General features: G+C 52.4%; 5 protein-coding genes across 5 annotated transcripts; 2 read left to right on the plus strand and 3 right to left on the minus strand.

Annotated features, from left to right (window-relative positions):
• Positions 1 to 1,015: 1,015 nt before the first annotated feature.
• J4E79_004824 (uncharacterized protein) lies at positions 1,016 to 2,086 on the plus strand (the record flags this gene model as incomplete). The annotated part of the gene is made up of 1 exon (XM_049353706.1): positions 1,016 to 2,086. The coding sequence occupies one exon, from the start codon at positions 1,016 to 1,018 to the stop codon at positions 2,084 to 2,086; it is 1,071 nt and encodes a 356-aa protein (XP_049212154.1).
• Positions 2,087 to 4,751: 2,665 nt separating this feature from the next.
• Positions 4,752 to 6,081, plus strand: J4E79_004825 (uncharacterized protein; the record flags this gene model as incomplete). The annotated part of the gene is made up of 3 exons (XM_049353707.1): positions 4,752 to 5,219; positions 5,355 to 5,486; positions 5,536 to 6,081. 3 exons carry the CDS (start codon positions 4,752 to 4,754, stop codon positions 6,079 to 6,081), a joined length of 1,146 nt encoding a protein of 381 aa, XP_049212155.1.
• Positions 6,082 to 6,116: 35 nt separating this feature from the next.
• J4E79_004826 (uncharacterized protein) lies at positions 6,117 to 7,930 on the minus strand (the record flags this gene model as incomplete). The annotated part of the gene is made up of 3 exons (XM_049353708.1): positions 6,117 to 7,258; positions 7,308 to 7,548; positions 7,610 to 7,930. The coding sequence occupies 3 exons, from the start codon at positions 7,928 to 7,930 to the stop codon at positions 6,117 to 6,119; spliced, it is 1,704 nt and encodes a 567-aa protein (XP_049212156.1).
• Positions 7,931 to 8,895: 965 nt separating this feature from the next.
• On the minus strand, positions 8,896 to 9,871 carry J4E79_004827 (uncharacterized protein; the record flags this gene model as incomplete). The annotated part of the gene is made up of 2 exons (XM_049353709.1): positions 8,896 to 9,518; positions 9,619 to 9,871. The coding sequence occupies 2 exons, from the start codon at positions 9,869 to 9,871 to the stop codon at positions 8,896 to 8,898; spliced, it is 876 nt and encodes a 291-aa protein (XP_049212157.1).
• Positions 9,872 to 10,700: 829 nt separating this feature from the next.
• On the minus strand, positions 10,701 to 10,981 carry J4E79_004828 (uncharacterized protein; the record flags this gene model as incomplete). The annotated part of the gene is given in 2 exon segments (XM_049353710.1): positions 10,701 to 10,855; positions 10,873 to 10,981. The coding sequence occupies 2 exon segments, from the start codon at positions 10,979 to 10,981 to the stop codon at positions 10,701 to 10,703; spliced, it is 264 nt and encodes an 87-aa protein (XP_049212158.1).
• Between the last annotated feature and the right edge of the window lie 190 nt (positions 10,982 to 11,171).

The raw sequence follows: 11,171 nt of genomic DNA on the forward strand, positions 1-11,171 counted from the left end.
CATTGCAAATCGAGTGACCGTGACGAGCTCAGATCTACATAGAGACGTACCAGCGCAGCATTCGTCGGCAAGTTAGAGTTATTACATACCTAACTACGTAAAGTACCCCTTAAAGTTATCGCAATTGGATTATTACGAGACGAGCGCGCACACAAACAGATCTCGCCCATGGTCGCGTCTCGCTTACCTCACCAAGGGACCCTTTGTTTACCTAGGGACGTGCGAGGTGTTCCGAACCCTGCAAGTTTCATCGATAAGAATCCAACAAGCCCCTTCCCCGCTTCCTATGTCGTAGCACGACACATGTAGCTATCAAACAAGACACAGTCCAAGTAAATCGTGCTACCTTCGCCATGACGTTAATCCAAACCCTACCTGCGGAGCTCTTCGACCCAATCCTGAAAGTGTACGTCGATACCGTCCCGCTCCACGAGAGCTTTCGTGCTCGCATCGTGTCTCGTAAGTACATACTCGATTGCTTTGGTAGAGATCCGAGCAGGTTCATATTAATTCCTCACTTTGCATCGGCATTGTTTGTTCGCGACTAATGCGTCTTTAGGGACGTTTCGAAATGCGATCGACCACGTACTGTTGGCGCAAACTCCGGCAATCGTCTACGAGACATATCTCCGCAACATCGAGCCGGAAGTTGATGACCGTCATGATAACGGACCACCAACTTTCCTCCGAAAGAATTCGCATACTTTGCACATGAATCATTGTATGCGCAATCGTGGTATGAACCGGGACTTGACCAAGTGCCTCAGTAAGTGAGAAAATGTTTTTGGCGAAAAGTCGAGTGCAAATTGCTAACGGAATATCGACAACAGACAAACTTACTGACGAGATGATGCAATTTGCGAACCCCACAAACGATGTCATTGACACTACTGTGCGCAAAGCCTATCTTAGTGATATATGTCTCACCTATAGCGTCCTAAGACCAGGCATGGAAATACTGCGAGATGGTTCCGACAAATATTCCAGCAAGCCGGACTTCTTACCCCCAGATACAATGGATAACGATCGAAGGAAAGATTTGAAGCACTCTGCAACGCCGATAACCTCGGTAGATCTTTTGACCGCGGCGGCCGCTGTGGGAAATATCGAAGCTGTCGATCATTTCATAGCACAAGGGGCAGACCCTCTGGGGTACACTTCTGGCATACTCACTGGCCCGATCAAAGCAGCTGCAGTGTGTGGCCACACTCCAATGGTTCGCAAGCTTGTAGAGCTTGCAAGACATGATTTCCCGACTCTTGGAGCGCGGGAACGTGACTGGATTCTCGTCACATTCGAGACTGCGGTGTGCCATGCCATGAAAGCTGGAGACACAGAATCAGTGCGAATGTTACTAGAATTTTTCGTCACTCGCCGTGAAGCCCGAATACCGGAGATTTGGAAAAAGTTGATTACCGATGGAGCACAAAACGGCAAAACCGAAACCCTCGTGACGATTTTGAAGGACGATATCCCGAAACGCAATCCAGGGGATCACCACGGCGATTTGCAGTACGCGTTAAAAGAAGCTTGCGAAGCTGGACATTCCGAACTCGTATGCCGCATACTTGGTGGCGATTTCGTGCTTTTTAATCGGGATCACCTCATTCAACAAACATCGCTGGAAGCAGCACGTTACGGACATCGAAGCTTGGTCGATCTCCTCAAAAGCCGCGGCGCCCATATCGGATCACAACATCTCGTCGAAGGTATGACAACTTTTGCAGACAGGGCAACGACCCACTTCCTTATGACCCGCCACCTGGTTGATGCGGGTGTTCCAATAGACGCGCAAGTTCTTAAGCAGTGTGAAAGTAAGGCATCTTTTGCACTACGTGCAAGACACAAGATGAAGCAGAGCCACTTCTGTCTTACTGATGGTGCCATGGTAACCATCTTGATTGCGAGCGAAGCAAAGCGACAGGGCTTACGGGCAGAACTCAAGTCGTGCGGCAGCATCAAGCTTCTACTGAGGCTAGTGCTTAACGGGAAGATTATAGTTCCTCCTGAGCCGCTGGATTTCATGAAACTGGCGGTAGAGGTAGTAGACTGGCTGGCTGATGAGAGTCAGCCAGCAGCGTCTTAAACTGAAGGATATGTTTGCGTCACGAATGAGCCCCTGCACACTTGGCTCGTAGAGTGAAGGATAATCTCATGAATTGAGTAATGCATTTAGAGAAGACAGTGTATACATACAATGCCTACCCACGCTTCTTCTGGCTACCGCTTGGTGATCGTCTTCTGCTCCTTTGCATCGTCCCTCATCTCCTGCTTGATCTTGCTGATTATGCCTGCACCGCCATAGATCATAGCAGTGTATACCTGTGCCACACTCGCTCCCGCATCGAGGATCTCTCTCGCCTGCCGACCATTTGTGATGCCGCCCGTCGCGAATATAACCTTGCGTGGTGCGTTTGGTGCTGGCGCAGTCCTGGGTGTAGAGTGAAGGGTCATTGTAGGTGCTGATTCGGAAAGATCGTCGACGTTGGAAGAGAGTTGTGTTGGGGACGGTTGATCGAGATCGAGCGTTGGCTTGGTTTTCGAAGACCCGGTAGAGGACTTTCCGTATGTGCTCTGGCCAGCGGCTGGCTCGTCGGTGCGTGCTTCTGAGGGTGGTGCAATGTGCTTTGGGCCTTCGTCAAGCGCTTTCCTGTACCTGCTGACAAGCGAAAGTGTGCGCTCGAAAGTTTGGGGACCTGAGTAGCCTCCCTGTTCGAGAAGCAACTTTGCTTCTGATTGGGGAAGTAGGTAGCCCTTCGGCAGTGGGTCTGGTCGCTTCTTCGTGGTGTTGCCAACGATGACACCATCCACACCGGAGTCCCAGACTGCCTCACAGATGCCTGACACCTGCTCTTCCGAGTCCTCATCGGGGCTGACTTTGACCATAACAACAGGCTTTGTCTTGCGGTCGATCTTCTTGACGGCGCCTACTACTCCGGAGAGCAACCGCGTCAAGGGCTCGACGTTTTGGAGAGTGCGAAGGCCAGGTGTGTTGGGCGAGGAGACGTTGACTACTAGAATGTCGGCGTACTTGCCAACATGGCCCACGGCGGTGGCATAGTCGCGTACTACAGCATCGATGTCGTTCTCGGAGGTCGTCTTGTTCTTCGCAACCTGCACGGCCATTAGACGCCCCTTGAGCAGCGAGCCTGGAGGAACGCCAGCTTCACCGTCGAGGACCTGGCGTTCGGCATCTTCACCCAGTCCAAGGCCAGCGTGGTATGCGAATTCCCTGACGCGTTGTCGTAACCGTGAGGCGACCAGCTCGGCGCCTTCCGAGTTGAAGCCGTAGCGGTTGATGAGAGCGTTCTGGCTGGGTATCCTGAAGACACGGGGCTTGGGGTTGCCCTCCTGTGGCAGCAGCGTGACAGCTCCCACCTCTACCACTCCTGCTCCGAGCTCAAACAGCGGTGTCGGTATTTCGGCGCCCTTGTCAATGCCGGCAGATGTTCCAATCGGGTTGTTCAGTGTGTGTCCAAAGACTTCGACAGCCAGATCACCCTGGGAGTCAGCCACGCCGCGTTCCCTAGGGTTCAGGCCAAAGCTGTGCAGCACCTTGAGCATATGTGTTCCAGCATGATGCGCCTCTTCGCCATCAGGGTATATTTGTCGTAGCGCAGGCACAACAAGCCATTCGTGGATGCTTGCGCGCGTATCGGTGACGTAGAGGTAGCCAAAAGTACCACCGAGCGTCAGGAGGGTGCCGTATACGAGGTTCTTGGTACGGGTACCAGCCGATCCAACGTTGGTCGCGGTTTCCGTGGCCGTCGTGGCTTGTCTTCTGGGGTGCTGGAACGGGCGATGTGAGGGGCGGCAGCGCGGTACCGATGGCCGTACGCGTAGAGCACGCATATTCGCGGCGGGGTTCATCATCATGGGTGTGATAGGCAGCCCATGCGACACTCAATGGCTGCACAATTGCCTGGTCGAGATGGCGCTGCCGACTTTGAGCCGTGAGGAAGCTCGGAACCAGCCAATGACGCGGGCTTGGCACCAGGTACCGGTGCCGCGTTTCCTACATCCTCTCCTTCTCTACACAACCTGATTTTGTGGCTGTATACGACACATCTGCAACGAAGTCGGTTCTTCTCGCATCTCCCGCTCTCATTCGATCTGACGTCTTGCCCATACTCATGTGGCGCATACTCGTTTCCCAAGCATGATCATCGTACCAATCTCAACAGTCGATTTCAACAACGACTCAAGCTTTATTGGTCTGGTCTTCTCACGGGTCACCTTTAAAGGCCTCGTTCAGTAGGCTGTAACTGCGGATTATCTCACTCCGTCAGTCGTTCTCTGGATTTGATCTCACAAGGGCTACTGATACTCCAGTCTTCATCATTGGCCGGACATCAGATCTTGTTGGGATGCTCAATCATGAGCCATCGAGAAGTCCATCCCCAGCTTGATCTGCTCTTAGCGTAGAGCTTTCCGACACATTTCTTCGCTCCCCACAGCGATATCCCGGCCTGTTCATCTATTAGATTGCTCAGAGCTCAAGAGCCGAACAACATCCGGTGGTACGGCGGGTACTTGCACGGAGAAACTACCATCTCAGAGAATACTTGCACCAATGATATCAGCCATGCTCGCTATTAGGATTATTCAGATTACTCCATGCGTATAGTCTGTAGGATGACACCTGCTTGCGGGGCGCAACGGTCCCACCGTACAAGCTTTCATAAAGCTTGAGTATCTTAGCTTTTCTCCACTGTTCCTTACTCTACAGGACTCTGTTCGAAGTCGAGACAATGATTCAGCTCACTTTACTTCATCTCTGGCTTCTCCTTGTACCAGCGCTTGCTGGTATGACCAAGACTGGCACCCTCTGCACCGTCACTCCGTCCGGCACCAAGGATGACAGCCCGTTCATCATGGACGCCTTCAAGCAATGTGGCCAGAACGGTCAGATTGAGATCACGAAAGGTGATTATACCATCGCCAAAGTCATGGACGTCCTGGACCTCAACAACTGTGACATCTCCATTCGCGGCAAACTGACTTGGAGCGACGATATCCAGTACTGGGTCCGCAACAGCGTTAGTGTGACATATTCCCAACGAAGTACAGCATTCCGTCTGGGCGGTGAGAACTTCACTCTGCAAGGTCACGGTGAAGCACTCTTCTTTGGCAATGGGCAGAAGTGGTACGACGTGAACCGTGATGGGAGCAACATGGCCGGTAGGCCCATCAGTCTGACACTCTGGCATGCGAAGAATGTATGGATTGATGGAATTACTTGGAGGCAGTCCCAGTTCTGGTATGTCTCTACAACAACATGAGGGACCATAGTTACCCGTTCCAGAGCCTATTGCTAACCGCACAAAAGGCATACGTTCGTCGCCTACTCCCAGAACATCACGATGACAAACCTTGACATGAACGCCACTTCATCCTCCCAATGGGGCACCGTCAATACTGATGGCTTCGATAGCTGGAACTCCCAAGATATTGTGCTCAAAAATTGGGTCGTGACGTGCGGCGATGTAAGTCCTCATCGATCTCGCGTCTGTGCTATACCTAATCTGTTCGAAGGACTGCATATCGGTTAAAGGCAACAGCAAAAACATCCATGTCAAGAACGCCACGTGCTACGAGTCTGGCGCCATGGTAATTGGCTCAATGGGTAATCCCACGAACGTTCCCGAGACGGTAGACAACGTACTCTTCGAAGACATCACTGCTATTCATAGTTCCAACGCGGCCTGGATCAAGACATACCCTGGCCAAGGCCATGTGAAGAACGTCACCTTCCGCAACATCAAGTTTCAGGACGTCAATCAGCCTATATACGTCTCGCCGTGTATCTACAGCTACCAGAACTGCGATTCGAGCCGCTTGAAAATCAGCGACATTACTTGGGAAAACATGACTGGTACCTCGAGATACAATGTGGCCGCGGGTATCTACTGCAGTGGCGGCGCACCTTGCACGGGCTTGCATTTCAAGAACATCGACATCAGGCCGAAAAATGGTGGCACGGCGAAGATACTCTGTTCTAATATGAACAGTGACAGTGGGTTAGCATGTACGGGTACCTGCCCGGCAGGCTGGAAACAGCAGCTGAGCGGCAATGCTTAGATCGGCTGTTAGTTCTATGTGCAGGGCGCATGCGCCTAGGCACTAACACTTCCGTACAAAGCGTCCAGTTTCTTCTCATACAAATCCAGCAAAGCCTTTTTCTGCACTGTTCCCTTCGCCGTCTTTGGGAACGGCTCTTTCACAGCCAGTATCATTTCCTTTTCCACGCGCGCATAAACCGGCGAGCTCTTGTTCACTTCCTCCACCGTATCCCAGATCTCATGCACATCCTTCCCATCTTCCAGCTTAACAATCAACGAGGCTTTAGGCCTTCTCGTCCCTACCATCGCTACCTCCGCAACTGAAGCATGACTTGCAATCCTCTGTTCTGCCGCCGCAGGGAAGAACTTCTCGTTCGTCAGAAAAACGAGAAGATCATCAGCCCGGCCGTAGTGTTTCCATCGCTCCGAATCTTCGGGATGCTTTGTAAACAAATCACCAAGTCGCCTTTCTTTTGCGTCTGGGAAGATGGAGAAGATGGGTTGTACGTAGCCGCCGTACTCCTTCCCGTCGTTGCGGTGCATGACAGCTTCATATAGAGTGACGCCGTCCGTGGAAGCGGAAACAGGGTCGAAGCGGATATTGAGAGCGGGGTGAAGTGTCGTATACTCCCAGTACGCAAATTGCAATGAATTTGCATCTTTGCGACGGATGCTAGGCCAGACGCCGAGCTCGGTCGATGCCATGACATTCAACACGGACACCTGCGCTGCGACAAACTCACTTGCGTGAGTACTCACGCTGCCGCCACCCCAGCCGATTTGTTGCGTTCTTTTGCTGAGTTTCTGCAGGACTTCTGGGCTCTTGCTTAGATACTCGACACAGGGTGGCACGAGTGTCAGGCAATCGACACCGACGCCTCCATCCCTTGCGGCGACGATGTCCAAAGCGGCTAGTGCGCTATCCACACCCGCAGCTGGTGTCATCCATGTTGGCGGGTAAATCGGTGTTACACCGAGCTGCAGTGGAAAGAGGATCATACCGATCATACCGCTGGCGTGGAAAGGCGGGAAGAGAAACATTGCTCGCATGCCTCGGCCGTTCCCTGATCCATAGAGAAGCTCTTGCTCTAGTTCGTAACCTGGTGGTGCGGTGAGATACATGGTTTGGGCTACACTGTTAGTCCACTCGTGTGTCCAAAGGATGGGTTTGGGAAAGCCCGTTGTGCCGGATGTATCTGCGTTTGGTTAGAGGTAGCATGGTCAGACGGGAGCGAGCGTACGTACGGAGACAAACGAAAGGTTCGCGAGAATTTTGTTGATAGGTCTTGTTGTAAGGATACGGCTCCGCTTTTGAGGTGAGCAGTTGCTCAACACTCGGTATCTGGAGGGTCTTCATATCCTTCATTGACAGAACGTCTTTGACAACTGGTATCGGAATCTCAGACTTTAGCATGGCCTTTGCGTCCACACTCTCAATCAATTTGACCAGTGCTTCAGCTCCGTATCTTGGCGATGGAAAGAGCATCTATCTTCGTCCTTAGCCATTTGAACCACCATCAAGACGCTCATGTCGGAGGACGACTTACCTTGTATCCCGCAATCACACTTCCCAGACATAATATCGCATATCGTATGTCGTTCGGTCCCATGTACACCAAAGTTCGTGTTCCGTCCTTTTCCTCTTCTTGCAGCTTCCCGATGTTCTCTTCGAGCCACCACGCGAAGGCAGAGACGGCATTTGCTACTTCAGCAAACGTAATTTGACGATAGCCATCCTCGATCTTGTGCGGATTTACCGGAAACTCTGCGTACGTCGCGGAAGGATATTGAGCTGCAAGTTTGAACAGTGTGTTTGGAAGAAGTTCGTTAGTGGCCTGTGGCCAGGGAGCGGGGCGTGTTGTATCCATCATGTGTCGTGATAGGTACAAGCAAGGCGAAAGAATAGGTGTTTATGATCGAGCTGTTCAGTCATTAAATCACAAGCTGCGGAGTATCTCACCTCCCCACCTTACCTAGGTAGCCCGTCTTTTACCTTACATCGGTGTATCCCATCATCGTGCGCCCGAGACTAGTCGAAATACGAGATCCTGACCGGTTGCCACATGTACTCTACGCCCCATTGAAGCTTTCCTAGCGTATTTCATGCGACTACGGCTTCACAGTTTGGGTTAGAAGCCAAATTAGTGTAGTCAAGGCAGCCAGCGATCACAGGCTGCAAGCTGCCGAGGTTGCTACAAAGTAGTGTGGAGCTTAGCAGGCCAACGTTGGGCCCACGTAAGCGAGGCCCGTCTTCGAGATCGACCATCCGAGCTAGACGCTTGAGCGCTGCAAGTCCAACTGAACATCAGTGTTGGAAAAGGGGCGCCCTGGAATTCTGGGCGTCAGCGCTTTCGCGGAATTGGTGTGCTGAGGGTCTTGATAGAACGCGTACCATTCCTTTTCCACAGCAAGTGTCCCATCAGGAATGTGGCATCAGGAATGTGGGTTTCAAGAACGTGGTTCCAAAAATGTAGTTTCGGGAATGTGTCGTCAAGATGCCAGAAGAGAAATGGAGGAATACATGTAGCTGTGGGTATCGAACTACGACTGCTTCAACAACGCTCAATACTCGCTGATGATGAGTGTACAGGCACAAAAGACGACATCTCCAACAACAAACGCCAGCCGATGCAAATATGATAATCGTCCGCGCACATTGATTGTGGGGTCGACCTCAAGCTGAAGATAAGTGCGCCCAGCGCGCATCCGAATCTACCTCACCCTCCTCACTACAATGCTGTCAGCGCACATCCTCCACGCTCTTAGACTCTCGACATTTCTACCCTCCACGTACCTGCCATAATATAAAGCGGACCAATGAAGTCTCGCAAACCTACCAATCATAGACCCACCCAGAATTTGCAGTCATGAACTCTTCACATGCCTCCTTGAGGGCAATGTTTGGTCTCAGCTCGTTGATGGTAAGAGTCTCTCTCGTCAGCGGGTCCGTTGGACTGCGTTTGAGGTGCTCAATCAGCGTAGCGCGCTCGTACGATCTTCCATTCTTAGTTACGACCGGGTCGTGCATAATCTCAAACGTTATGCCATCGACGAGGTAATCCGGGACCTCACGTTTCTGCTGATGCTCCGGGTCAGAAATCGCGAAAGCGGTTCTGAGGTCGTCGCGCTTCTTCTCGAACTCCGTCTTTCGCTCTGCTTTCTCTTCCTGTCCGTCTGAACGACTGGTTTCCCCTGTCTCCATACGTGCTTCTATCTCATCCATGTCCTTCTTGAACTCTGTTTCCAGCATCATTTCAAGGTCGGAGAGCAGATCGCCACGCCGCCGTATCCTTTCTCGCTCGCGGATGTCCCATTTGGCTTTCTTGCATTTCAAAACGAGAGCGGATATCGTGGCTGCGTTGGAGGTTTGTTGCGCGGAGGTGGTGCATAGTTCGTAGGCCATGAGGGCCGAAGATAGGGCTTCGTTGGGATGATTAATCGCGAGTTGAGCTTGCGCTATGCTATTATCAGCCTGGAATTTGACATGCAGAGCTCGCGCAATGGTGGTAAGGCAACTGTCACGATTGACGCCCCTCTGTAGGAAACGGGAGCATACCCAAGTAAAAGAATGCCTTCATATTGTCCTTCAGGAGCTCGATACTCCGTATACAATCATCTATGACTCCTTCCCACTTCTCCAACTTTAGCCTCGCATTTGCGCGGTTCGTGAACAGCAGAGGGTTGGCGGAGTTCTTCTGAATCGCCTGCGAGTACAGCCCCTCGGCTCCTTCGTAGTCGCCATTCTTAAAGCACTTGTTGCCCGAGTTCTTCAGCTGCTCGGCGGCATATTCGTTGCCTGGCGGAGGCATAACGGGGTAAGTGAGCGAGCGACGGAGGGGGTAAGGCTGAAGGTTAATCGACGGGAGTGAGGGCGGAGTTAAGCTTCAATGATTGGTAGGGCCGCGGGGGTGGGGCGCTTTTTGTTGCGCCTCGCGATGGAACCTTCGAGACGATGGATACGATGCTGAGGTGAGCAGTCCGGAGTCTTCGGATGCGATCTATGCTGTACCTGCAGAAAAGATCTCGGCAGTCATCGTAGGGGCAGCAAGCATCGAGCACGATAGCATGGTGCAGGCGCGTTGTAGGCGCCACGTTTGAGTCGCGTGCACAGCCACGCTACGATCATGCAAGCGGGACCCTAGAACAGTTGTCGCGTGCTATGGTCAGTGACAAGACAGCCGAAGCCAGGCAAACGCAACCACAGAATTGTAATGCTATTCGTACATAATCAACATGCATCAATGTATCATATTGAACCTCTCTGTAAGAATATGTCCTGAGTACACAGGCCAAAACAAATCAGGACGCTAGTCCACCTAGTGGGGCACCGCTTCAGTTTCTCCTGTCGAGTTCACGAAACCCACTCCTTGTGTCTTCCCTCCAGCCTCGCCCTTCGAATCTCTCCTGTCCTCCTTGTATAGATTGGGGTAGCTTCTCTGCCGCCGAACCTCACCCCCCTCGTCCGAGTCGTCAATCCTGTGCCGACTGGGCGGCGCACTTCTCTTCCTGAATCTCTTTACATCATCTTCGCTCTCGGCACATGCATCATCGGCTTCCAAGATGGGGCTCCTAGTCCTTCCCCTGCTGCCACTCCTGTTGCGTGCTCGTCCTCTGAATGTATGATCAGGCTCGGCATCACTACGCCGCCTGGTCTTCTTCTGGTCGGATGTGGGCGGAGAGACGGAAGACGTCGGAGACGAAGGGCGATGATGTTTGCGGTGATGCTCTCGATATCGGGAACCGCTGTTGCGATCGTGGCCGCGAGATGGTGAGGATGCGCGGCGTGGAGAATGCTGTGACGACTGCCTACGTCGCTTGAGCCGGCCACGCTCTTCTGCGTCTGCTTCTGGTTCGATGATGGTTGGAATCTCTGTCGCGGTTGCCTGTACGATGACCGAAGTAGCCGGTGGGTCCGGCATTGTGTTTGCAGACATTGAAGATGTTGCCCGGGTGAGGTTTGGTCAAGTTCAGCTCAGCTGTAGAGTGTGAAAGAAATGCCAGATGCTAGCAGGTCTAGGCATATCAGACCCGCAAAGTAAGAGGGGTGCATTAGTTCATGCCTGACGCAGACGGGCCGTTTGGATGAATGATGGCCTGGGCCGCATGTGA

The sequence above is a fragment of the Alternaria viburni genome (genome assembly GCF_023758015.1).
Source record: "Alternaria viburni strain BMP 2772 chromosome Unknown scaffold_8, whole genome shotgun sequence".
Lineage (NCBI taxonomy): Eukaryota > Fungi > Ascomycota > Dothideomycetes > Pleosporales > Pleosporaceae > Alternaria > Alternaria viburni.